The sequence below is a fragment of the Bacillus rossius genome, chromosome 1, assembly GCF_032445375.1.
Source record: "Bacillus rossius redtenbacheri isolate Brsri chromosome 1, Brsri_v3, whole genome shotgun sequence".
NCBI lineage: Eukaryota > Metazoa > Arthropoda > Insecta > Phasmatodea > Bacillidae > Bacillus > Bacillus rossius.
Genome location: NC_086330.1, coordinates 105,456,648 through 105,483,562, shown reverse-complemented (window position 1 = coordinate 105,483,562; position 26,915 = coordinate 105,456,648). Strand labels below are relative to the sequence as shown.

Sequence of the window (26,915 nt, the reverse complement as noted above, 5' to 3'; positions counted from 1 at the left end):
TTTTTCTGTTTTATACCCATTAATTTAAGGAATTGACTTAGGCTGTTGTTGCACGAAGGAATTTCTGTTTTTTTTTTTTTAAGGTATGTACGATAATTGTGGTATATCTGGTAATTTATAAATTTCGAATCTAACTTATCCTCAGTGGAATATGTACCCTCCAGTTAAATAGGGCGTCAGAAATTTTAAAAATTAAAGCTCCGTCGCTTTTTTTTTTTTTTACTCATTTTTGACTTCTTCAAAAATCTTATTTTATATAGCCTGTTATTTTTTATAAGTTGAGGGGGGAATGACTCTTCCCAATATTACATTTTGGAATGTTTCTAATTGTCGAATAGCGTGTTTGATTTGTCAAGATAAAATGTTTCAACAAAATAAAGGGCACAATACAATATTGTTTCATTTGAAAAGTTGTATGCGAGTAATTAACAAAATTGTTTTTTTTTCCCTTGGTATGTATTCATAATTTTGATTGAACAAACGAGTGTGTTACATGGTTAAGGGCACCTTAAAAGTCGGACAAAATAAAAATTTAATGTCTAGTGCTATCAGTCTATTTGTGTATTCACTCTACGACTTGAGCTGTTTAATACAGTAGTGCTCATGCAATCGGAATTGTACCGTAAGAGTTGAAATAATGACATTACAAGTAGACTTTTAAAAGAATTATTCTTTAAATTTTAAATAACGAATAGCGTCTCCCGTTTGATACTTGTCCATTTGTGAACGCGCCTGTATACGTCACAATGACGTCATCAAGTCCCCTGCGGGCGGGAACGGAATCCAGTCTGGTTGGTTAGAGGCGTGCTAGCCTGGCGGGAGTGAAGGTGAATTTTGAAGTTGATGGTGATATTTAACAGGAATAATACAATTTAAAGTGCTTAGTGAATTTGGAACGGAATTATGAGCAACAACGGACTGAGAAGTAAAGTGAGTACCGGTATAAAAATTAACCTTATTGACATTCCCGCGGGATATAAACTTTTAAATGGCTTGTCTGCATTTTTTTTTTTTAATTCGATACTGCAGTATGCTGTGATTTCGCAGGTCATGCGAACTGTAAAAGTCGTAGTGATATAAATAGTGTGCAAAAAAATAGCTGTCTAAACTACTTTGTAAGTCTTGGTTTACAATTAAAAATGTATGGGCATAGGTGTCCGTTTGGCTTGGCTAGACGGTATGCTGAGCTCCAGGTGTAAACGCGCGATTTACAAACCATTCAAAGGTTTGAACAAGAGCGTTCGCTATATATACATATATATATTCCCATGTGTTTTATTAATGCTAGCGATCTAATTCCAGTGTAATCGCGTCATTATATGAGATATAAAATCTGTGAATGTTTTTACTGTGTGAAATCATGAAAGAATAATTGAAATCTAAAGGTATTGGTCAGCACTTTAAACTAAAAGCTAATAAAATTTAAAAAAAAAAAGATCGTTTTCCCAATAATTTCCTTATTTTTCACAGAAAAAATAGTCAAACAAGGATCATAAAATATACACTGGCTGGCGCGGGGCCCTGCTAGTCGCGGGGCCCTGGACGGTTGCCCGACTTGCCTGGCCTTGGAGCCGTCCCCACCCCCTGCGTACACCCTTGATTCTGAAAGATGTCTGATTGCGAATAAATGTTGAAGGGCCATTCCACTTGAACACTTTTCGTTTTTAAAGTGTATAATTTGGATTGTGAAAAGAATAAAAACGAGTGTTTTCACTGATGTTTTAAAGTAGGCTTTGAATGAAAAATGGTCTTCACAGTTATTGTGAGCACTATATGGGCGTTGTTCCAACACATAATTATAGGGTCACAAATAATGAATTGTAAAATATTATAAATTTTTTTGCTCTGAAAATCGCCAGAAAATTATTTAAACTAATAATTTCACAACCAACCTACGTAGATCTGATTTCGTTATACCTTCAGAAAATAATTCTTCAATTATAATTGGTGTTCGTAAGAAAATTATAAGCAATCTAATAGTATTGAATATTTCTGTCACTAGGAAGCCTGGGCCGACTAAAGAAACTTATGAAACCCCACAATAAAAAAAATCATTGCCGTGGCCGTAAGTATAAACGTGATCTGCGCGTATTGCATGGCTTGTGAGGTTTCCAATGAACTGCATTATCAAAAGACGTAATCGCTACGGGAAATACTCCCCCTTTTCCACTCAACGCCCTTGTTACGAACTAGGAGACGAAATTATTAACTAACGAAGAAGCGCTTGTGTGTTCAGTGTTTTTCTTCACCAAAATTAGGTAGGCTACTGTGGTACAGAGTTATAAAAACGCATTATATCTTGATTTTATTTAATTATTACTTGATCGTGTAAATATTGTTAGATACGATTTACTGCGGGTTCGTAAAGGATAGCCCAATTAAAGATTTTTATCACATACAGTTTTATTTATTGCCACTATTTACATTACTAGCTAATAATCTAAAAATGCCAATTAATCAATTGCACTTAAAAATGTTGCTTCCTCCAGTCACTCGTTTCTCACAATCCACACGCTTCTCTGGGCCGCACCTCTGGCGCAACTCTCGCCGCAGCACCCCTCGTGGTCCTCCGTCGCTCTTCCCCTTCGCCGAGATCCCACTCTACGCCTCGCTTGGAACTCCGCCGCGCCCGTGACACTATCGCCCAGGGACTTCGCCACTCTATCGCCCGGAAACTCCGCCGTGGGAAAACTCCCGACTTCACTCTGAACTCCACTGACTCCCTGCCCTGGAATCTTCGTCCAAGGACTTCGCCACTCTGCCGCACCCGCGGCACTATCGCCCCGGAAGCTCCGCCGCGGGAAGGCTCCCGCTCTCTCTCTCTCTCTCTCTCTCTCTCTCTCTCTCTCTCTCTCTCTCTCTCTCTCTCTCAACTCCAACTCACTCGAGGCCGCCGTCCTCGTTTCCTCTATTAGCCGCAATTTCCAGAACTCGCGAGCGCGGCCGGGGCCAGTCGCATCATTCTGCGCCGACCCGACGGTAGAAATCTCTCGAAAAACGTGTCGGAGGCTCACGTAACTCCGCAGCTGTCCGGTTTCAGTTACGTGTCAAAGGCAGGGCGCCGCGCGGGAAGTGGTGGGTATGAAGGGGGAAAGCGACAATCCTTGTTATCTTCCAGGCGCGCGCGGCGCATATTATGTTGCGGCAGCCGCCAGCCAGCTCTGCACCTGCACACGTCGTAGCCTTGCTCACATTCGTAACAATATGTTTAGTGTCCAATAATTATATATTATAATTGAATCATTTTATCAAAAACGCGTATCTGTTGGAATACTATTTAAAAAAAAACCGCGTGTGGCATTGTTTACATCCGCTGAAATGGACAGGTATGTTAGCTAATCGTGAGCCAATGATGGCCCTGTTCGCAGGAGACTCGATTCAAGCGCATATCCATCATAAATAATCGCGGCAGTGAACATTGACATACACAGGAATTTTCTTTCAGGGGGGGGGGGGGGAAATTGAAAAAAATGTGTATTCAGAAATTGTTTGTAAATAAAGGTTCGGACAGATACATAATTATTTTCAATATGCATCACTTCCTGTGTTCTATATGTTGTAACATCCACCTTGCATACGCAAAATAACATAGATACTTCCTTTAACGAGATATCGCTTTTTTTTATCACTCCGCCCGCCCCCTTCCAGACCCGAAACACCGTTATATCTTGCGTTTGTCACTACTGGCGAGGTGCGAGGACATCGGCGCGCGGACTAGAAATAACTCGCGGAGCGCCCACGCTGAGCGCTGCGAGCTGTTTACTCGCCCCCTCCAGCTGCGCGCGTTCCGCTACGTTCCACACGGTAGTAGCAAATTATTTATTTTTTTTTTTTAAGAAGGAAAAGTATTTCGTATATACGACTTTTAATTCAAACGCAATACCAAATTCCGATTCAGACATTTTCGAAGGAAGCGGTACGTCCGTGTTTATTGAAGAAAAACATGTGTGCAGGATTGATTTGTATTAATACATCATTACTGTTACAAGTTGCCACAATCTTTCTTAATTTCAATAAATTTTAAATAAAATATTTTTTGTCGGGACAAAAATATATTCACGCGATGAAATTACCAGCTTGTTGCTTTCTGTATAATTTACAAATATCGCTGCTCTTGTTTGCTTAAGTTTTTGGCTAAGTGGTAGGTAATGATAAGCGCGATAGACGGAAATAATAAATTATTGCTCATCCAGAAATAAACAAGAGAAAGTCAATAATCAAGGACGTAGTAGACGAATCTTCAAGGTTTCCAACACTATGATAATGAATGAAGAACCAATTCAGTCCGCAATAATAGCCATAGAAGCAACATTTTCCGCAGAGGCAAATAAGCGACTGCGAACTTCAGAAAGAGAGAGTCTGTTAATGTCTTTGGAGCGACAGGACAATAATTCACAGAGTTTGTTTGAGCCTACGATTCTCACTAGGTAGATACATTAGGGGGGACCCTGGTTATCAACATTCAAATGTGAATTAAAATATGAAACTGGACCTAGAGTCAAAGTGCCCGCATGACATAATATTTTCTGCCCCGACCAGCCTATCCTCTGTCTCCTGTCTTCTCCTAAACTCAATGCAGTGCATCCCGCATATTTGAGCCAGGGGTTTTCCACACGAATAATTAAATTGTAGAAAAATTTGTAAAACATTTTTTCTCGTACATTTAAAACAAACTTTGATTTTAAATAATTCTTAAGCTTTCCGATAATTAGGTAATTCATGTAGCTTAACTAATTGTCCAAATGGACATGTGTAGTCTGAGGTAGGTATCTGGCATGTGAATGTGACAACATGGCATACGAATAGGACCTAGCTCAATGCTACTTTGTTGAGCCACCGTCACTCACAGCTACACTCCAATAGAGAAATATTCACGCCTCTTAGTTGAACTTAGCATATTTACTCACTCGTGGGCTCGTAACTATAATATGGTGTGTGATTTAGTTAATCAAATAATATTTAGTTATACAGCTAAAACAATACATAACACTGTTTAACAATACTGACTTACGCAAATTATTAAATTAATAATACGTATATGAAAGAACAATATTTATTTTCTTTCGAATATGGCCCGTGACACGGTGCACAACAATAAGCTCAAACACCGTCATGTTACTCGAGGTCAGTGAATGCTCGCGATGCTTTCTGAACCGTGACCACCGCCACGCAGCCATGGCCGTGACGCGTGGACGGACGTGTGGCGATCTCGCAGTCCGCGCACATACGTCCGGCACGCACTAGGAACACACGCGACGGCCGTCGAGAGAAAATACGGCCCGCGGCCCGGGGGCAACTCATTTCGAACCCCATAATTAAAAAATATGCATCTAATAATAATCTATATATCGTTTAACTTGTAAGGTTTCCTATGAATTCTATAAACTATCTCTAAACTCATCCAGTTACCCCCTTCCCTTCCCTTCCCCCCCCCCCCTCACATAGTGACCTCCCTGCACACAACTCGTTACCGACACGACGACATAACTACACCCACAGCCTTCAGAAAAAAAAAGTGAGCGAATCTTTCAGTACTCGCCAGAGATGTGTAACATCTAACCTCGGTAACGAGCGAATTCATGTGTTATCGTGTTGCAAATACACTTATAATACGAAACTCGGAGACGAAATTTAACATAGAATTCTTTAAAATTATGTCTAGCGTGATAAATATACGAAAATTGTGTATTCAACTACATTTTTTAACGCAAATCACTCGCAGTTTCTGCACCCGCGGCTAGAATTCGCTGTCAGAGCTGCTACGTCGACTATCGAATCATTAGATTTGCAGAGCTAAAGGTTAAATTATATAATGAATCAGTTCCAATAAAAATTGTAAAGAGATGAAAATATTCTAAACCCCGGCAATGACTTTGATTAAAATATGCCCATCTTGTTAAAAATGCATTATATAGTCAAAACTGTAACGTTTCTCTCTGTTTCTATGGACTTTGGTTCGCGCCATCCCCCACAGATGGCAGCACTGTGGTTACTCATTTTCCGTTCCATGTAGCGACTTTCGTTCCATTTACAAAATTACGCCTACCAAGTGTCATATACCGAGAACTGAGATGTTTACACATAAAAAAAAATCTATCCTTGGCCGCCAGGCCCACTTCAGAAATCCACTTCAACGATAAAACAAATTATTCAGAATTCACACAACGGTGTTTCAAACTGTAACGAACACGGTGATGAAAAACCTGCAAAGAGTCGTACAGTTGCGTGACTCTATTCGTTATTCCCCCGTTTCTCTTCTCATCGTAGTTTCGTTACGCTCTGTGTGTCATCGCCTCGACTTTCCTGCCTGACTGCTGTGAAGAAGTTTCACTTCAAAAAACGCCCTCCCGCAGTCAACATATCTAAACCGAAAGTAAGCGATATGATGTAATGGTTAACATTGGTAGATACCCAGAAATTTCGCGAATTGTTTTGGTTTCAGGTTGAAATTCAGAGCCTTGTGTTTCTCTATAAACATTGGTTTGGTTTTTAATAGTTTTTTTTTTAACCTGACTAAAACTAAGTGTATTTGTTTTCGAGGAGTCTGGGTTAAGGAAAACTCGAAAGAGTGTCTCAGGCCGAAGCCTATACATCTGATCATGTTGGGTTTCAGCCATGCAGAAAGGTTAGCATGCTTCATGTGCTTTGTTTGGGGAGCCAGCCATGGCAGTAGTTGATGCCATGAGTAACTCCCCTATCTTAAATCTAGACTATAACTAGTTAAGTTGGGCCTAGACAAATTCCTGGGCTCATTCATGCGAGGTTAAATTATTGCAAGCATTAGCACGCAGGTTGAATGCAGGACAAGAAGGATGGTCCAGGAAGAAGAGTCGGTCGGGGCAGAAAGTTTCAACCATGCTGGGATCGGGAGCTTGGAGCTTGTGGTCCGCATTGGTGTATGTGCGCGTCTGTGACGTATGTGCGGGTCAGTGACGCATGCGCCCCTGGCCTACGGCTGCCAGTCAGCACGTGTGCTTACAACTGTGGAAAGGGAGACTGTGTTTAGCGCATATTAGTAATACTTATTGTAAGTTAAGTTACGTTAATTATCCGCGAGTTCATTATACATATGCGAAACTCTGATATAGATACTAAGTCCGGTTTATATTATGTAACGTTTCAAAATCGATCCTATTTTCGTTACACTCCGCATTTGTCAAACTGGCATCCCGATTGACAAGACGCATTAACGACAGAGTTGTACAGAGTGCGTTGTAGAGACCCCAGTTTCTGGTGTCACGCACGCAGAATGACCTGGATACAATGTGATGGATCGGCGGCGGCTTGCTCGGACAAGGCCCTGGTTCCAGTAGATAGCAGCGGTCTCGTGGTCGGGCGACCCTGCTATCTGGGGCTTTATCGCGGGCCACGCCGCGCGGAGACCTCGTCCCGCGTCTTCCAGGGAGCAATCTCGTGTAGCACATGGCGCGCAGTCGTAGGCGGTACGTTCAGTGCTTGAAAAAACTCTTGATTACCAAAAAAAAATCCACTCAATAGTTTTTATAATGACTTTTCAAGAAGTCAATAATATTTTAACAAGTGGGAAACAGGTACGAAAGGATAGTTCAAATAGTTTTATTTATTGGCTAAAATCCACTCTATCTCCATAAATTAATCACTTTTTCAATAAGTCCACAATTCACTCTCCTCTATGGAGCTCGGCTCGATAGTGGCTCTCTCCTGCTCGTCTCTTACCGCGCACTTCTGTCTCAACACTACCACTCGTGCGCCGCACATACAACACCCTGGTGCTTCGGTCCCCGATGCACCAATCTTCGCACACTAAGCCCGTCGTGCGTCGCTCACCAGGAAGCCATTCACCCTCGCGTGCCGGCCTTGTCGTTTATATGCCTCTCAGTCCCGCTCTGAAAAGTGTCGCACGATGGCGTCCTAGTTACGCCACTTTACACAAATGGAGCTCTGTAGATGAGACGAACCCTTCGGAAGGAGGGGGAAGGGCAGTCAGGTGCCATTGTAATCGGATTACCATGTGGCGGGCTGACGGGCGCTACCTGTCCGGGATGTAGGGCCTTCCCTGGACCCCCCGCTGGCCGTCTGGACTACCTCGTTGCCTCGCCTCTAGTATCCTCGTAACCAAATGTTAATATACATTTTTAAGAGGCTATCACGCCCGCAGAACTTCTGGGATAGTATTAAAAAAAGCACATAGCAACATTTAACTCGCATCACTGATATTGTGAACTAGTAAGTTGTAAGGCGCCTAAGGCACCCGTTAAAAAGTGATGAATAAAACAAACACTAATTTAATATACACGAAATTTTAATAAAAAAAATTAAATTATTTTAATGCTGTACAAATGAAAATTGTTGATCTTATATATATATACATATATATATATATACATTCATACACACATATATACATACACACAATGATAGATATTTTACAGAAAATTTTTTTTAATGTCTTGAAAAACTACATTGCGTGTAAATAGGCTCTGTTCATTAAATAACATTTAATCAATTATAATGACGTACTCACTTAATCAAAATTTTGCGAAGTTAATAAATCGAATTCGAAAAGTAAAATAATGATTAAAAACTTAAAAATTAAAAAAAAGCTTTTCTTTAACTTCTAGCGCATTCTTTTGTTGGAAAATTCAAATTCATATAAACAATACACATATTTAAAAAAATTTGAAAGTGTAAATATGTGTAAAACAGCAAGTGCTGGCCTCAGACTGCTGTAACATCACGACAGCAGGTGGACCCATCCCCTCATTTTCACACTTAAATAGCGAAGAACCGAATCCAAATCTCGAATTATATTTTTAAAAGAGTGCTTACAATCGATTCTAGAGTCAGTAATAAAACAATTCACAAAAATAATAATAATAATTTTTAAAGAATAATTCAAAACATGACATTTTAATTATTATTATTTTTTTTTAGATAAAAACAGCATCTATTGAAATGCTTACAATAAATACAATTTATTTTTGTGTCAAAAATGCTCCCTGAATTTTAAAGTAAACATTCTCAGAGCTATGTGGCTGGTGTCAGATACAAACATTTCTTTCATTGCTTCTGTAGAGAGGAATAATGTAGACCATGTCATCTACACAGGTGCTAGTTAGTGTTTCAATTTATAGATTTCCCTTCTTAGTAACTTTTCTTAGGATCTTTTACCTCGATTATACAATCTTTCCATTACTTAAATTTTATTGTATTTATATACATACGGTGCTGCATTAACATAGCGAGAGTTTCCTACAGTTGAAAATAATACAAATATAATAATTCGTAAAAACATAAGTAATATAAGTAACCTACAGTGGTCCGTTATGTTTCATTCTTTCTATCCAAGGTTCGATTCAGCGTATCGAAACTGGAAAAAAATAATCTTGTCGACTGCTCCATATAGAGAAGTTAGCTGTGGTGTGATCAACTGGTTCACTTTGACATTGCGATATCTAGCCTACAATACTTGCGAGAATTTTAACTGGGAAAAAAGTGCGTATACTTAAAAAATCAACATAGTCTTCCTGTCTGAACTTACCTTTCTTTGAATTTTGATTGCGAACGACATACAAATCGTTATTTTATTCATCCTTTAGTCCAATGTTTTCTACACAGCTCAGAAAAGTCTGGCATAGTGACATTAAGTGATGCGTGTATGATTGTAGGTTTAATTTTTTTTTGAGTTCCACTCAGTATTTTATCATTTGAAGTGTTTTAGGGCTACGGTCACTGAGTGCTCAGTTCATTGACCTTCCTCCAAGACGACCCTGGTTCGACTCCCTGCGTACCAAATCAGGATACGTTCGCCCTTTGCCCCACAAGTTAAGAAAAGAAAAGTATTTTCAAATCAATTTTGAATGATAAATGCATCAACGATATGGGAACATAGAAGTGTTAGTAGATTATTATTATCTGTGGTGAATTATCCTTTCCCGCAGTACTCTGCACAGACGACTTGAGAATATGTAGGCTACGTTAGAAATATAAATAGTCAACGTAATTATTTATCGTGCGTGCCTTTACAAATATGGCTTACAATTTTTTATTTAAACTAGGGGTGGACCAATGAAATCCACAACTATCATGAAATCTTAAGTAATGTAAATATTTTATATTCGAGGAAAAATATTCGAATAAAAATGACTGAAGAAGGGAAATCCAGAAATTGAAACACTAGCACCTGTGTAGATGACAAGGACTACGTTATTTTTCTCTACAGAAGCAATGATGGAAATGTTTGTATCTGACACCAACTGAATTACTCTGGGATTGTTTACTCAGCAATTCAGGGAACATTTTTGACACATTGGAAAACGAGCTCTGTGCTTTTGCATCTGAGTCATGCCGGGGTGTTGGCAGCGCTGCCAAGGCAAACTAAAGGCTCGTGGGCAAACAGTTTGGTCGGGCCCCTCCCATTACTAATGCACAATTTTTAAAACCTTTCATAATTAAAAATAATAATTAGGACTTCAAATATTACGGTGGCCATAAATGTAACCTGAGCGTATCATATTATTTGTAAGGATTGTCTATTTGCAATAGCAAAATAATTTTCTATTGTATCAGTGTAAACTCATGCGTAAAAAAATATAACAAATCTAAAATGGCCCCTTTGAGCCCTTTGGTCCCCCCCCCCCCCTCCCTCCATCTTCTCTCTCTCGCGGGCCCTAGGTGTTGGCTTCGAAGCCGCGACCCTCGCCTTATGGACACAACGTGTTCAAACAAAGCGTTTTGCCAGATGACTGTACAGAGGTAAATAATTGTAAATGGTAACGAGTTTTTTCTTATACATAATAACACGCTGGTTCGTTTTTCAGTGCAGTGAATGATGTTAATAATCGTTAACATTATCTTATCCTTGGCCTATTAATAATCTAATCCATTTTCAGCGTGCATTTTAATTTCAAAATTCCTCGTTCTTATTTTTATAAAAAAGGGCCAACAATCAAAATGTTTTTTAATTGCCTACTTAGGAAAGTATAATAAAATTAGTTTTTCGAGTTTAACATATTCGAAAAAAAATTAATGTGTCCGCTCGCACTACACTTATCAATAATATTTACAAATGCATTTTTTTATATTGTAGATTCCTTGTGTGGGCTCGTAAAGGCCGGGCTTCCACATGGAAAATAGCACACACGCAGAAAAACAGCACGAAACAGAAGCACATAAAGTTATCGAACTCATAATGTTACTCCGTGCTGTTCGCCGAATTCCTGTGCACGACCAATCAGCATACAATACGTAAAGGTAAGAGTAGCAAGCGATTGTTTTGATATGTGCAGTTCAAAGATAACACGTGAAACTAATTTAAACGTGGTATTTATTTGCGAGAATAAGCATTGTCGTTAATCATTCCTAGTCGTACAAAACTAAATGGCGAAATCAAATACTAAAATTTAGGTAATTAACGGCATCATATACGACAAAATACAAACATTTAAACATTAAAATTTCCATAAAAACAGAGGAGACGAAAAAACGTTGGAATTTTTCGAACTGCTGTGTTGTGTGCAAATGTAGCTTCGAATTCTGTGCTGAGCGTTTGCGCTATTTCCATGCTGTTTGCGTGCTGTCACGAATACAGCCTAGGCTTAAAAGGGATCCAAAATGATAAGGTTGGAGAAAAGAGGGTACAAGAATAGACAGTCCTACCGGTACAAAACTTTCTAAAAATACTAACAAATAAAATAAATAATTTTTGGTCGAAATACGACCTGAACCGTGAGCTATAAGATCAGAATCCGTTCAGTGTCACCCACATTGGCAGAGCTATCGTGGATGTGCTGTAGGCAAGGCTCGTGGCAAGGCCAAGCACTAACAATATATATTGTTCGTGGCTCGACCCCCCACACATCACAGATGGCGCTGTCTGCGGCTCGGCTCGTCGGCGCTGCCACCAGCTGAAGCACGCCTTGTTCCGCACGACGCGACCCAGCCCACATCTTCGGCCCGTGCTAGTCGGGCTGGTGCATTTTCACATCCTTATTTATGCTTTACATCCAACCGACAAACTTCAACTACACAGTCATCACGGAAAAAAAAAATACAACTTATGGTAAAGTGCTATACGCTTTTGAATTTGGAGCTAAACCATCCTTTTTTTAATGGAAAATAATAGAGAAAGTATATAAGATGTAACACTGTGCATCTGGATAATCTACAATCACCGCAACACTTGTCGCTGTTGTAACATGATTCCATTGAAAAAAATTGGTTGTTTGTAAAGTCGGTTTACGGACGATAGTTTAACGTGACAACGTCATAACAAAACATTGCTGAAATGATTGCATACTTTATGAATAAAATTGAATCATTTTTATTTTAATAATAAAAGAATAAATACTTGAAATTATACTAGTACACAGATTTTTAAAATGCAAGAATAATTAACATTTAGTGCCGAAATTGTTGTTGTAATAAGCAATGAAAAACACATTAACTTTTCACTTCACTTTATAAACAGTCGAGTGGAAGAGAGATAGATGCGGCGCAAGCGTACAATGAGCGTAACGGGACACAGCGTAACGGAACAATGTATGTAACGGGTCAAAGCGTAACGGAACAATGTGCGTAACGGGACACTTATTCTTGCGTGCAGCCGGCGTTCATCGATTTATTAGACGTCACGTCAATAAGCAACTTAATAAATTATAATACGTTTTGTTACCCAAAATAATTTTGAAGTGGTTGTGCTTAGTGTACCATATTAAATATAGGCTACTTCCTCCATTATTTCCGATAAAAAATCGTTCAGCTCCAAGTTAAAAGGCGTGTATAAAGATTTACACACACACAACATCAAACGTGGGCAGCTTTGTAGACCATTAAGTTGTATTAAGTTTACAATTCTGAAAATTTATCAACTGGTTGGTTTATAGTATTTAAGCACTTTAAAGAACAGAGACACTGTGTTGTGTGTGAGATGTCCGGTCTCATAAGATTACAACTCATCCTAAAAATGACGCCCCTTGCATTCTGAGCAGGATACGATCTTGCTATATGCTGTTTGTTAAAATAGCAAAAAAATAATTACATGATTTTCCCCTGCATATTACCGTCACGGTTAGGCACTCACTAGAAGTTGTTTTGTCCCAATTCCAAAATATTTATTCACAAAGCTCTTAAAATTATTGGAAAGAATCCCAGCATAGATGGGGAACCCGAATTTTGATCCGGCCCGTTAATATGGGGAAGTGAATTTTCGTGGAAAGATTTCTACTCTTATGTGTACTTTAAAAAACATTAACATGTATGGTTCGTGGTGAGTACAGTCTTCATCAGATACATGTTTACTGTAGCACAGGTCCGGCCAAATAAGGCAGTGGCTTCTCTTGCAGACGGTCGCAAATTACAAGGAAACAACCTGCTGGGTGCTGGCGCGAACATAGCTTACCGCAGTCTAAAGAGCGTTAAGGCCCGCCCAGACGTCTGTCGTGGTCTGCGGCGGACAGCAGGCGGCCCATCCCTTCATTGTTACACTTAAATAGTGATGAACCGAATCCATATCTCGTTTTCATTCTTAAAAGATTGCATTGAATCGATTCTAGAGTCAGGGATAAAATAATTCACGAGGAAAAAAACAACAGAATTTAATTTTTAAAGAAACATTCAACCAATAAAAATTGAATATTTAAAACAAAAACTGATAAGTGCTCGCTGGTGCTTCCAGTAAGGTGTCGACTCTGAACTGGCGCGCAGTCTTCTCTTGCATTGGGAAAATATATTTTATTGATAATAACCAAACAATCATATGGCGGGGAAATGAAGATAAAGGTGTAATCCAAGTCCCTTGACTGTATTTTAGGATATTTATCGGATGTTTCATGCCAAAAAATATATAAAAATACAGTTTAAAAACTAAATCCGGGAACATTAATACTCATCTGCCCTCAGCGTATTCTTAAATTATTTTTGTAAACAGGCAACACTGATATCTCGAGCAGTTTTTAAATTGCGTGGTTTTTTTTTCTGAAGCTCTGCACACTGTTCACTATAGAATTAAGGGTGGTATCCATTGTTTCAGGGTATCCGTTGCGTGGCATCGTTACGTATAACCCTGTGATACGACACGGTGCACTGATGTCGGAACTCCCACCGTGTCAATCATCCGTTACAGGGCAGTTCATCGGTAGCCATGAGCGCAGATTAACTTGCCGCAACCGTCTTAAAAGAAGAAAGAAGGGAAAGTAACTTCGTTGGTGAATGTCAAAAGTATTCACAAGTAGGGGGATGTACGGTGGTTCGAGTTTGTTGCCTGATTTGAAGTTTCAGGCAGTGGGTGGACTGTGCAGACATGCATACAATCCAAGCGTGTTTCCCTTCGTTTTTCTTTGGTAACCCAGCGCTCTTAGCCGAAAGGCCTTTCCGCCCTGGGGCCCCCATTGGCACGGATACAGATAACGCCGAATACGCAGTCGGGAAAGGTATTAGGGCTCCGGCTATGGCTAGAGGCTGAGGCTACCCATCCCAGAATGGTCCCCACCTCGGCTCCCCGCCTCGCTCAGCTAACCATACAGTTGGCTGTGTTCTAAGCCCTGTAGACTTTGTCAGCACTGCTGGTGCCTACCCCGATTTCTCATATCACACTGGGTCCCCTCAGTCACTCAATAATGAACCCGTGGTCTGGTGGAGGCCTATACAGCCTCTCCTAGCTGTCCAGGCTAGCACCGGAGCTGTGTCGTCGCTCACTCATCTGGTTATAGAACCCTTAGAGTCTGCTCCGAGCGATCGGAGCATCACCACCAGGTACGAAACATACCCGTCGTGATCCTGGGCCGACCTCAGCGGGGATATCCATTCACACAAGGATCATCCTGTACTCCTACCAACTTTGGTGACGTCTAGGACTAACCACTGGTTCCGTTACCAGAGCTAGCAGGAGGACCTCGAAGTTATCTCGGACTCTCCCCCGACTCCTGCACCGAAACCCAGGGGCTTGCAGCCGACTCAAGTCCAGGCGCCCCTGGCATCGCCAGCCGCGCACAAAGACTTATTTCCATTCACCTCGGTTTTCACCGTGAACCCGGCCGTTGGAATTCGTCACCAGAGCTCAGAGTCGACCCCGCCAGAAAGGCTTCAGTCGCATCTTCTATTGCCCGAAAATCCAGCCCTTTCACCGTTTCTGAACTTCACGAGAATGCGTCCGAAGAAAATTAGATTTTTTTTTTTTTTTGCTATGGTTAATTGGGCCGAAAAATGCAGAAGAATGATACGCCTCCCGTTCATACTGGTTATTTCGTCGAGCCATAACTTCCTTTGATGTGACGGCGAAAGACCGACAAATGACGGATCAAACCTGTTGTGTATCTTCGTGTCAAGTTTTGACACGCTACGCTGCAACGAGTCTCGACCACACATGCACGTTTTGGTTACGCAACGGGGCTGTGTTTTCGGTCGTTTGCAACATACGGATACCCACTTTTAAAGATTTCATTTTTTTTTATTAATGTAATATAATTGTTGGAGGTTTTGGCAGTCGGGCACGGGCATGTACGCGGTTCTGCGTAGCGGGTCCGGATCTTGTCGGTGAGTCCGCCTGCAGAAATGCCATTGTGCAACACGCGACTACCGTCTGCTCGCGGCCCTAGGCCAAGAAGCACGGAAAGAGAAGGAATGAGGATGTTCTTCCCTCCGGGTGACGTCACGGCGCCCGCCGAAATAGAAGCGCGGCAACCTACGTGCGACCGCCGCGAATAACGAGCCTGCAACATCGACCCCACACGTGGGTGCGCCCTGTCAACATTCGCCACCGGGCCGTTTATAGCACGTGACACAGTTCTGAACTTGCGCTCGGGGCAACCGCCGGCCAAGCCTGTCATTCGTTTGGCTAAATATTTATCCACCTTTGCGTGGACGCAAGGAATATACGTCGCACTGCCTGTCGTGAGTTGGACTGTGGACGTGATACCTGAAGGCACAGCCGCACAGTGTCTCTCTTGTCGCCATGGGTATGGACCGGGAAATTTTGCGGATTCGTTTGGTCACTATAACAGTAGTACGACTGAATCACATTGACGTGGTTAGACTATAGGTACATTTAACTGTGAATTTTAGCCTGACATCAAATAATCCACGAAATTTCCGAGTCTCTACTCATGGGTAGTGGTTGACTGGGTATTGTAAGAGAGAGCATAACTTTTATTTTTAATGGAATAAGTGAAAGTTGTTTACAGTTAAGATTTTTTTTTAATACTCCATAACACACGCATGACACATTCACCTACAAAACTTTGTCGAACATTCCCTCTACTGTACAGTGTGATAACTATGTACCATCTCTGTTTCCTGTGAATTGCGTCTCCCTTATCTTGAGTATGACTTACAGCTTAAAAAAATATATAAATCAACAACACCATTTTTTTTTGACCAAGAGGAAGACAGCACCAAGGGCGTACGCAGTGTTGGGGGTAGTGGGAGAATATAACCCCCCCCCCCCTCCCCCGCCCTTTTAGAAATCCTAACTCTATCATTACCACCAACAAAAGGAAATAATTTGAAAGAAAACACTGTGCAAAGTGGTTCTATACCCCCTCCCCCCCTTAATTCCTTTCCCAAAATGAAATTCTGCGTATAATCTTGGCCGAAACCGGTCTCGGGCCGTTTGGACTAGTCCCCTCTGTATTCTGTGGACTAGTCCAAACAAGGTCATGGGCTCCGAAGCACGCCTTCTAACATGCTCTGTTGTTGCAGCCGTCTCGACACACAAGCGTGATGCTCTTGGCAGTAACAACCTTGAGCAGAATGATTCATTTTACCGTGCGTTTTTTTTTTTTAACGTGATAACGTCTTATAAATCGATGAACGCCGGCTGCACGCACGAAAAAGCATGACTCATTGTCACGTTCCGCCTGAGCCGAGCGTGCAAGCGAGAGCGCGGAACAAGCGATAGAGAGGCACGATCGGCGTTCGGCTTGTGATGCATCCATCTCTTCCACTCATAACAATGTGTCTAAAATAAGTTGAACCGGCCAACCACCGTGCGAGAAAATCTTCTATAATATCAAACAGGTAAAGGCGGGCTTTTTAAAAGCAGCAATTTAAACATTTTGATTTATTTGTCCAATTTCGTCATTTCAAATTAACAATTTATTGACATTGATTTGATTTCTGTAACTAATTGTTCGAGATTATGTTTAAACAAATTCTTTAATTTAAATTTGTAAAAACTGTAAATAATATTTGAAAATTAAAAATTAATGTTTTTAACCAGAGTTTTAAAAATATTTATGTTTTAATGACAAGTTAACACAGTGCAAGGGAATATATTATTATATCAAGCAGGTTTTGGCGGGCTTTTTAAAAGCATCAGTTTCATGAATTTGATTCATGATTTCAATTTCATCGTTTTATATTAACACTTCATTAACATTAATTTGATTAAAGTTTATTTCTAAAAAATTACTCATAATTATTTTTAAACAAATAATTCACATTAAACTTGCAAAAATTGAAAAAATCAAATCAAGTATGAATTTAATTAAGTGTATTGATTCGTATTTAATTACATGTATTTTCATCTAGCTCAACGCCAATTAAAAAAATCACAAGTTATATTTTAATTAACAATGTATCAATAAGTACTTTTTCACCAATGTTTTCTTATGACGTTATCACGTAAAATTATCGTCCGTAAACTGACTTTAAAGACGACCCCCCCCCCTCCTTTTTTTTACTCAGCAGCGCTATTCAGGCTAGTGTACAGTCCAAAACATGAACAGTATTGAGTCCTCCTTGGCCGTGATGGCTGACTCGTGGCGCTAACGTGCCGAGGGATGGAAAATGATTAAGAGTGACAGCAGTTTTGTTTGCATGTTTAGGTTTTTATTTTATTACCTTAGTTTTACATTTATATAACATATTTAGTTTTAAACGTAGTTCTCTGCATTGGACACTTTGAATAAATACTAGGCTCTAAATTCTCGCTAATTAGTGAAAAATAAAATATGCAGAGCATAAAATATTTAACATAACTTAACACTATTATTGACGTGACGTCTAATAAATCGATGAACGCCGGCTGCACGCACGAAAAAGGATGACTCATTGTCCCGTTACGCACATTGTCCCGTTACGCACATTGTCCCGTTAAGCACACTGTCCCGTTACGCATATTGTCCCGTTACGCCTTGTCCCGTTACGCTCATTGTACGCTTGCGCCGCATCTATCTCTCTTCCACTCGATTGGAACAACCATCGATTTGACTTTTTCGAGGCACATTTAACTTGAAACACTCCCATTCGTTTCCTACTTTTCCTATCATCGTCCTATCCGTAACAGAATAACACAGATTGGAAGAAGTTAACTAGCAAACATGTATAAAAGTTAAAGTTAAAATAATCTCTTCGTTAAAGTAATAAACATATTTGAATTAATGAGTGCAAATAAAAGTAAATTTATAAAATAAAAAGTAGATTTCATTTCACTCCTTCTTTGTATCCATACAAAATAGTGATAATTCAATAAAAATTATTCAATTTTATTCATAAAAGTATGCAATCATTTCATCAATGTTTTGTTATGACGTTGTCACGTTAAACTATCGACCGTAAACCGACTTTACAGACAACCTATTTTTTTTTGTGTTAAGTTGCTTTTAAGAGTCCTTTTTTTGGGGTGGGGGGGAGGGAGGGAGGGGTATAGTCCTATCGCTGTAGTTCAAACGCTGCGAATGTGTGTTTTATTAGTGAGTGCATTCCAATAGTAGCATAATTTCATTTCGGGAAAAAATTTGCCCCTGTTTGCTTTCAAATCATTCTCTTTTGTTGGTGGAAATGATTACAAAAAAAAGGGGGGGGGGTGGACACACACATCCACTCTCCCTCCCCAATCCAAAAGTTACTGTAAAGATTAAACACTAACTTGGCTCTATATCTTAGACGATCATCACATCACAGCAGCAAAGCAAATGAATGTTGTGCATAACTATTTGTGGCTGTTTATTTCCAGTTCCTTGCCGATGGCTATGTGGTTCTGGACGACTTCCTCACCGATGACGAGGTGGCGGAGCTGCGGAAGGCTGGAGACGAGCTCATTAACAACATACCCAAGGACGAAAGGAAAGCCGTGTTCAGCACGACCAAAACAGAGCAGGTGTTTATAAACAGTCATCTGTATGTCACGGCACTTGTACTTAGTAGCGATTATGGCGTCAATGCACATGGCTGGTAATAAGATCCGATTTGTTATTTAATCATTTCCTCACAACGTCAGCATCTGCTCCAGAAGTTGGGGTAAATCGACTTTTGAGTATTCTGATTGCTGTGTGACACATACTTTCACGTAATTACGATTAAGTTAACCCTTCAACTGTAAATAAACGAACTTGAGCAAGGCCGCGGCGCGTGCAGGTTCGGAGCTGGCTGGCGGCCCCGCACGGCCACTGATGCCACGTGGCCTCCGCAACGTGATACATGCCGCGCGCGCCTAGTGGATTACAAGGGTCGTCGCTTCCCCCATCCTTCCCTCCGATCCACTAGCGACGCTCTGCCTTTTCGGCGTAATCGGACACCTTGTAGCTGGGGAGTTCCGCGGGTCGCCGACGCCTGTCTCGATATTTCTGGCTACGGGTCAGCGCGGGAGGACCCCAGCCGCGCGCACGAATTCTAGAAGTGGCGCCTATATAAGCCCAGGACGCCGGCCTCAGTAGAGTTCAGCTCAGTTCCGGTGCAATAGTGCCACGGGTGCGGCGTAGTTCCGGTGCAATAGTGCCGTGGGTGCGGCGAGAATCCCGAGCGAAGCGTTGAGTGGATCCTCGGCGTAGCGAAGTTCCGAGCGAAGCGTCGAGTGGATCCTTGGCGAAGGGAAGTGCGACGGTGGCGGCGGAGTGCTGCGACGGAGTCACGTGACGGAGGTCCACGAGGGGTGCTGCGGCGATAGTTGCGCCAGAGGTGCGGCCCAGCGAGGTGTGCGGTGTGTAAAAACCGAGTGACTGGGAAATAAACATTTTTAAGTGTAATTTATTTAGTAGGCATTTTAAGTAAGATTATTTGTTAGTGATGTAAATATTGACAATCAATAAAACTGTGTAGTAAAAATATTTAATTTGGCTATCCATTTACGAACTCAGTAGTTTTCCCACGACGATTGTTTTAATAATTCTAACGAATATGAATATATATAAAAATATATATGTGTGTGTGTGTATTAGCTGCAATACCCGGCGTTGCCCTGGCTGAACACAGGGTGTAGTTAGTAATTGTCTTCTTAATTTGAATGTCAATAAATTGTGAAAATTAATTTATATCACTTTCAGATCCCGACAGACGTTGTTCTGCCAGTTTATAGTTATTTACCTGGTCTGTATGTAATTTAGACTTTATAAAGCAATATAGAAAAAGCTGAAAAATAAGAGATTACTAATAGAGGAAAAGGTGTAAATATGGGCACCATATTTATTTATTGTCTTAAAGTTAATTTATTTCAAAAATATTCTCGATTATTGACTTACATTAACTACTATTACATATTTACTACATTATAGGTGGCAAAACTATTATTAATATATATTATTTCAATTCCAAAACAAAGATATACAGAAAGCTTTAAAAAAGGCCTCTGGAAAAATGGGGTGTAAATATGGGCCCTCTCCAAAAAAATTATTTTAAACATTTTTAAAAATGGATAAATAATTCAAAATGTTACACAGAACATCACACCAAAAATTATTTACAGAAATCGCAAACATAAATGGCTCTTTCAGCCCCGGCACAATCTAAGTGTGCCCACATCTGGCACAAAACACATTTAACCCACACTTCTCCACGATTGTCTTCAGAGAACTTCATATCGCAAAAGATGCAAGTTGCATCGCTCGAGCCTGGTGTATCCCCATCATTTATATTCAATTCATCGCTGTCGACAAGGGGAGGGTCACTAGAGTCTGATGAGTCCGATGATGAAATGTAGCTTTTCGGGGGTTGAATTTTCTTTTTCTGACGGCCTTTTGTCTTTTCGCCCCTACCTCCTGGCTTGCCCCGGGAAAACTCAACCTCTTCTTGTGAGCACTTTCGTCAAGCGATTTGGTCAACTGCATCTTGTATGGTGATCCAGTGATGAGGGTGGCCCTTGCTGCTTTGCGCCCCCGAGTGGTGGTTCTCCTCTTAATGTTGGGGACAGGAGATATGTCAAATGGTGAAACTGCATTTGAAGTTCCTGTGGAACATTTTGGTGTTTCAAGAGCCTCATCAACTGGCATAGAAGGAGCCTGATGTGCTTGTATATCAGGATAACTTGAAGGAGAGGCAGATTATGTTGATGGTGCACAGAAAGCAAGTTGAGGAGCACATGATTCAGAAACATTATTTGCCACTATGGAGCAAGTTTTTCCTGCTACCAACTCAGCAGCTATAAAGTCAGCATCATTGAAGATATAGCAATTCAAAGGGTATATTCCAGTTACTCTGAACCCATTTATTGCTATCTCAGCCGTTTGGGCATGAACATAGGCTTTGCCAAAAACCTCCATAACATCAGAGGGTGTGAGAGGACGCCCATTCTGTTGCAACCATACTCTCACTGCCTCGCTGTAGTACAGTACGACTTCAGAGGCCCCATAAAAGTTTTATCTAGGGGCTGTAATTTGTGGGTGGAATGAGGAGGAAGCGAGATGATAGTCACATGGTTCTGCCTTGCCAAGTCAATTACATCTGGATTACGAACATGGCTATAATGACCATCCAAGATGAGTAAAACAGGCCTTTGTTCAGTAGGGCATGTTTTCTCAATGAAGTGAGTGAACCATTCTGTGAACAAATTGTTTTGAAACCATCCAGAAGGATGGGCTCTACCAACTGCACCATCGGGATAGCCTCTCATCAGAGAATGGGTCATATTTGTTCTAGGGAAAATTATCATTGGTGGGACATAATGACCCGAAGCGCTCATGCTTGCGATAATTGTAATTGTAGCTCCTCTTTCTGCGGATGTTAGAGCTGCAATTTGTTTCTTCCCTTTCATCCCAATCACTTTAGGAATTCTGCTCTGGACAATGGACAGTCCCGTCTCATCCACGTTATACACTCGATCTGCTGGGAATGAGTGTTTGTTAAAAGTATCTGCCAAGAGATCAAAGAAAGCAGCTACATTCTCTTTATTGAAACCCAAAGCTCGAGCATAGGATGTTCCACAGGGTTTGCGAATTGATAGCTGATCCTTGTGTCTCTCAAGAAAAAGGTCAGCCCATGCTCGTCCTGCCTCTCCATTTTTGAAAGGGGTTGTCAAGCCATTTCTCTGGGCAAGTAAATATGTCATTCTTCTCAGGTCTGTCAAAGTGCACCCAAAAAAATTTTCCTTCATCACAAGGAGGTAAGAAACTAACTGTTTTTCGAGCTCTGCATTTAAAAATGGTTTCCTTCCAAGCCTTGATTCTTGAACCACTTGCTCGGGGCTTTTATCAAGTTTAAGAAATCTCTGCAGAGTACTACGTGGTACTCCGAATCTTCTTGCGGCACCTTTCACAGAAACCTCGTTAGCTTTTACAGCTGTGATAGCATGTACCATCTGAGATTTATCCCACTAATTCATCTTGTTCTTGCATTCATAATGCTTCTTAGTCCTTGGCATTCTGCAACAACCAGAAAATAATTACTAGCATATTTCAATGGGGAAAAACTGCTACAATGCCTCACATTAATTTTTTTTAGCTCTTACTAAGTGAATAAGATAATGTAGGTATATAATGTTATATGCTGCACATTACTCAATATATTATAAAATAAAACTTACATATGCTTTGAGGTAGGAGAAGAGAAAACATGGTGTGAATATGGGCCCCTTTTAAATGGAGGCCCGTATTTACACCAGTGAAGGGTGCCCATATTTACACCATCATCACCAGAGAAAGATGGCCTGTACCTCACATAACCTAAAAGCATGCTCGACTAGACGGGTGCTTCTAAAGGTAGCTTAGGATCTCTGGTTACCGAATACCACTGTGAAATTATTTTAAACTAACACAAAGTACATGAAAATAAAACGATTTCACATACCTGCCAAAGGTTTGCAGGCCAAAACAAACACCAATTCACACATTAACTGAAACTGTTTCCACACTTCTTGAAAGAAAGATTCCAACTGATTGCTGCTATCATATAGCAACAATGGCCACTGTTTACATTACTGGCCGCCAGTCTGCAGCACCTCCCATATCCTCTTCTTGAGGGGTGTCCATATTTACACCTGTGCCCGTTTTTACACCTTTTCCTCTATTGAAAAGATTCCATTATCTATCTAATGCTCGGCCTGCATTGCAATGCCTCATTCAGTTTTGTTTTGTAATATGTTTGAAGTAGTTCCACATATACAAATCATATATCCATCTTTCTATATATTTTTATCTCTATCTACATCTATAAACATCTATGTATCTCTCTATCTCTAGTTATCTCTTTATATCTACATATATACTTCCCACTATCTCTATATCTTCTATATATAAGTCTCTATATAGCTCTATACATCTATAGGTATATCTATTTATTTGACCCTTTTCATTCTCTATACCTCGCCCTATCTCAACTTATCTCTCTGTCTATATCTCACTCTATATATATCACTATATCTCTGTCTCTCTTTTATATTTAAATAAATTGTGTCATGCGTGTACACTTATACAACAAAAACAGACGAAGTACCTCTATATAAAATGAAATAAACACATTTTTTGACACGATTCGTGCTCCAACTATTGAAAATTAGTTATACCGTCTCAGTAACCTTCATGGGCATGCGCATAACAAATCACCAAAATTTCATCGCAATCGGATGAATGGTATAGGAACGCATATGGCACAAACAAACGAAAATTAAAGACATGACAAACGCATCGAACGATGGTGCGTTTAAAATTCAAGGCAACTCTATCTATTGACGAAGGTAAGAACAAAACTGTTAGTGCCTTTATTTTGCTAGCTGCTGCGAGCTCCACTAAGCGGACTGGTCTCACCAAGGAGAAAAATATTAATTTTCCAGACCTTACTATGTGTATGATCGTGTGTCAGACATAGAGAAATGACACTCACTCACTATTTGTATGTCTATGACCTATGATTTTTTTTGTTATAAAATGAAATTATCACTTTTTCACTCCCTTAGGGACGGAATTTCATATTAATATGGGGTCTATGTGTAAATCCGTGTAAATCCAGGTTATAAGCTAGCTGTAGGCCAAATGTTTTATTTTTTATATATATATATATATATAACATTTACAACCCATCACTCTCTACATTTGAAATAATGTATCGCAATGATTTAAAATTGGCAGTTTTCTTTATCTAAGAGGTAGCGAAATGTTTTCCGTCCGCATCGCAGAAATAATGTAGGTATGGTGTACCTGTTGCATGGCAAAGTTATGTTGCAACAGTGTGGACATTTAAATGAACTTATATTTCCAAAAATATGAATTGCATACTTTGAGTGAATTAGCACACTCGATTAGAACCAAGTATCTAATTTGAATCTACTGAGTTATTTGTTATTTAAGCTGTGTCGTACCTATTACGCACAACAGGGATGTTCAGTTGTGTGCCGTTATGTGGGTTGTATTGGCGTCATTGCTGCGGTGTGCAGAGCTTCATAAAAAATCGCACTGGGGACGTAAGGTTATATTTGTTCCCATAATTTTTTTAAAATGTATTTTTAGAAGAGTGGAAATGGCTAAAAAGCACGTTTTCAAAAAAAAATTAGGCATATAGGTCCCTACTGTAAGGTACAGATTATTGAAATCACTTAAGGGAGTTTAATTGCCTACACCGTTATCTTTATTCCTCTGCCATATCCCTAATGTTGTAGTTAGCGTTCAAATATCACATTTGTCTCGTGTACAACGAAAAGACTGCTAACAATGTCAGATTCATAATACTCTAGAAGCACCAACTAGAGACGCACTTACCATCCCACCTCACTGATTTATTCTTGTTATATGGGGAGAGTGTAGGGGAGTACGCCTATCCCATTCCCAAACTAATTCTTACTGCACTTTAGGTTCGTCATCGAGTCACAGTTCTTTCGCCCAGTAAATCCTTGTATGCTCGTTGCCCAGTAAGTTCACGAGGCGAAGAGCAGAGTGTACGGTACAGATCCATGCAATACGGGTAGGTAACTGGGGACGAACCACAATGCCGACAGCTAGAAAACTGCTGTGTACAAAACGCCGAAATACACTAACGCCGAAAAATGTCATTGCAGGACTGAAACAAAGGTTAGGTTAGGTTAGGCTAGGCTAGGCTAGGATCATGGAGGTAATAGTCTATGGAGTGGAAGCAGGTGTACTTTTCAAGGCTAATCAATGAAGCCTGTAACAGTAGCCTAAATTCTAGGCCTACATGTACAAAATTTATATCTGTCGAACACAAAATGACAAATGGGTTTGACGTCGTACCTCCGTGCAACCGGATTATATTTCCTGTCGATTCACCACCACCCCCCTCCAACGGGATAATGCACCGTGGTACCCCCTCCTTTTTCACCCTTTCGCCGTTCTGCCATCGGTGATCTTCGTGGCACGCCGGCGGTGTTCGGGCGGGTGCGGTGATAGCCTGCGCGGGCAGGCTGCGCAGACGGAGCGGCCACGTGGGCCCCGTGTTTGTAAACAATGCTGCCACGCGGGTTGACAGTTACGTTTGCGACGTGTCAGCTACCGAAAGGCATGGACCTTGTGACAGGAGAGTGGCAGTGTCGGAACACGTGTACGTGCGCGCCACTGAGGCGCAGTGAGGTGAAGACAGAAACTGCTGAGGGTGTGTTGTTATGGGACAGGGATGCATCATCAGAGCAGATGCATAGGGTAGCCCCGAACACAGCGAGTGCCGTGTACCGGGAAAAAGGGGGATGTGACGAGTGTAGAGGCTGCTCGGGCAACCGCGTCGGGTCGATGTTACCGAACCAGAATCCACCGTCGCCGAACCTAATTGACTGGGACACACCTACGAACTCGGCAGCGCCGCCAGTCGCGTACGCTGTGCGGGTTGCCACAGGGGCTGGGCGTATAGTGCTGCCAGAGTTTAGCGGGCTCGTGCACGAAGACCCACGGGAGTTTGTGCGGTGGTGTGAGAGGTGCATGTTACAGTGCAGTGTGCCGGTAGAGGAGTGGACCCAGCGCACAAGCGAACAGTTGCGTGGTCGAGCTCGTGAGTGGTGGACTCTATGGGGGCGATACGATATGCAGTGGCGGGAGTTCGCCACGCGTCTCATGCAGCGATTTGATGACCGCCAGGCAGTCTTGAGCTGCAAGGCCCGTTTCTACGGCGAGGCGCAGAGGGACACGGAATCGGTGAGGAGATTCCTGGTGGGCAAGTTGCAGCTATATCGTCGCATAGCCCCAGAGGAAGCGCCGGAGCAAGCGTTGCCGGACGTGACCGCGTTAGTGCGGGAAGAATTACAACCCTTCCTCAGGCCGTATTGCAACGGGTCTGTTGAAGAATATGTGCGACAGGCCGTAGCCACGGAGGGCAACCTGCAGCGCCTTCTGGGGCGACGGACAACTATGACCACTCCCGGACGAGAGCCCAGACACGAGTACAGAGCGCCCGCTCTCTCAGAGGGAGACATGCAGCTCGAACGTCCACGGCAGATGGTAGCACGGGCAATCGAAGGCCCACCGAGTGGCAGACGACAGACCACCGCACCAGAGTGGCAGAACGCGGGGAATCGGCGGGACGGAGGCCGACCACCCCAGTGTCGCCTTGGATGCCCGCAGGACACGTTCCATTGGCACCAGGACTGCCCAAGACAACAACAAAAACAACAACAACAACAACTGGCGGGAAACGGGCAGCAGGGGGTGTAGGACCAACAGTTCTGCCCCCCACACCACCTAACCTCCTTCCCGAAGCCACGGCCGAGACATGCATAACACTGGGACAGCTCACCACCCCAGACGACCGGCTGATGCGGGTACCCGTCACTCTGAACGGGAGACCGACGGCTGCTC

At 41.5% G+C, this 26,915-nt stretch overlaps 1 protein-coding gene across 2 annotated transcripts in view; it reads left to right on the top strand.

Annotated features, from left to right (window-relative positions):
• Positions 1-475: 475 nt before the first annotated feature.
• The window catches only part of LOC134541449 (phytanoyl-CoA dioxygenase domain-containing protein 1 homolog), a 62,611-nt gene continuing 36,171 nt past the window's right edge, over positions 476-26,915 (top strand). The window contains exons 1-2 of one of the 2 annotated variants that reach the window (XM_063384919.1): positions 476-930; positions 18,932-19,075. In XM_063384919.1, coding sequence (XP_063240989.1) covers positions 904-930; positions 18,932-19,075 — 171 coding nt within the window. In that variant the 5' untranslated portion in view covers positions 476-903. The remainder of the gene's footprint in view (positions 931-18,931; positions 19,076-26,915) is intronic. The other variant, XM_063384937.1, reaches the window with a different exon arrangement.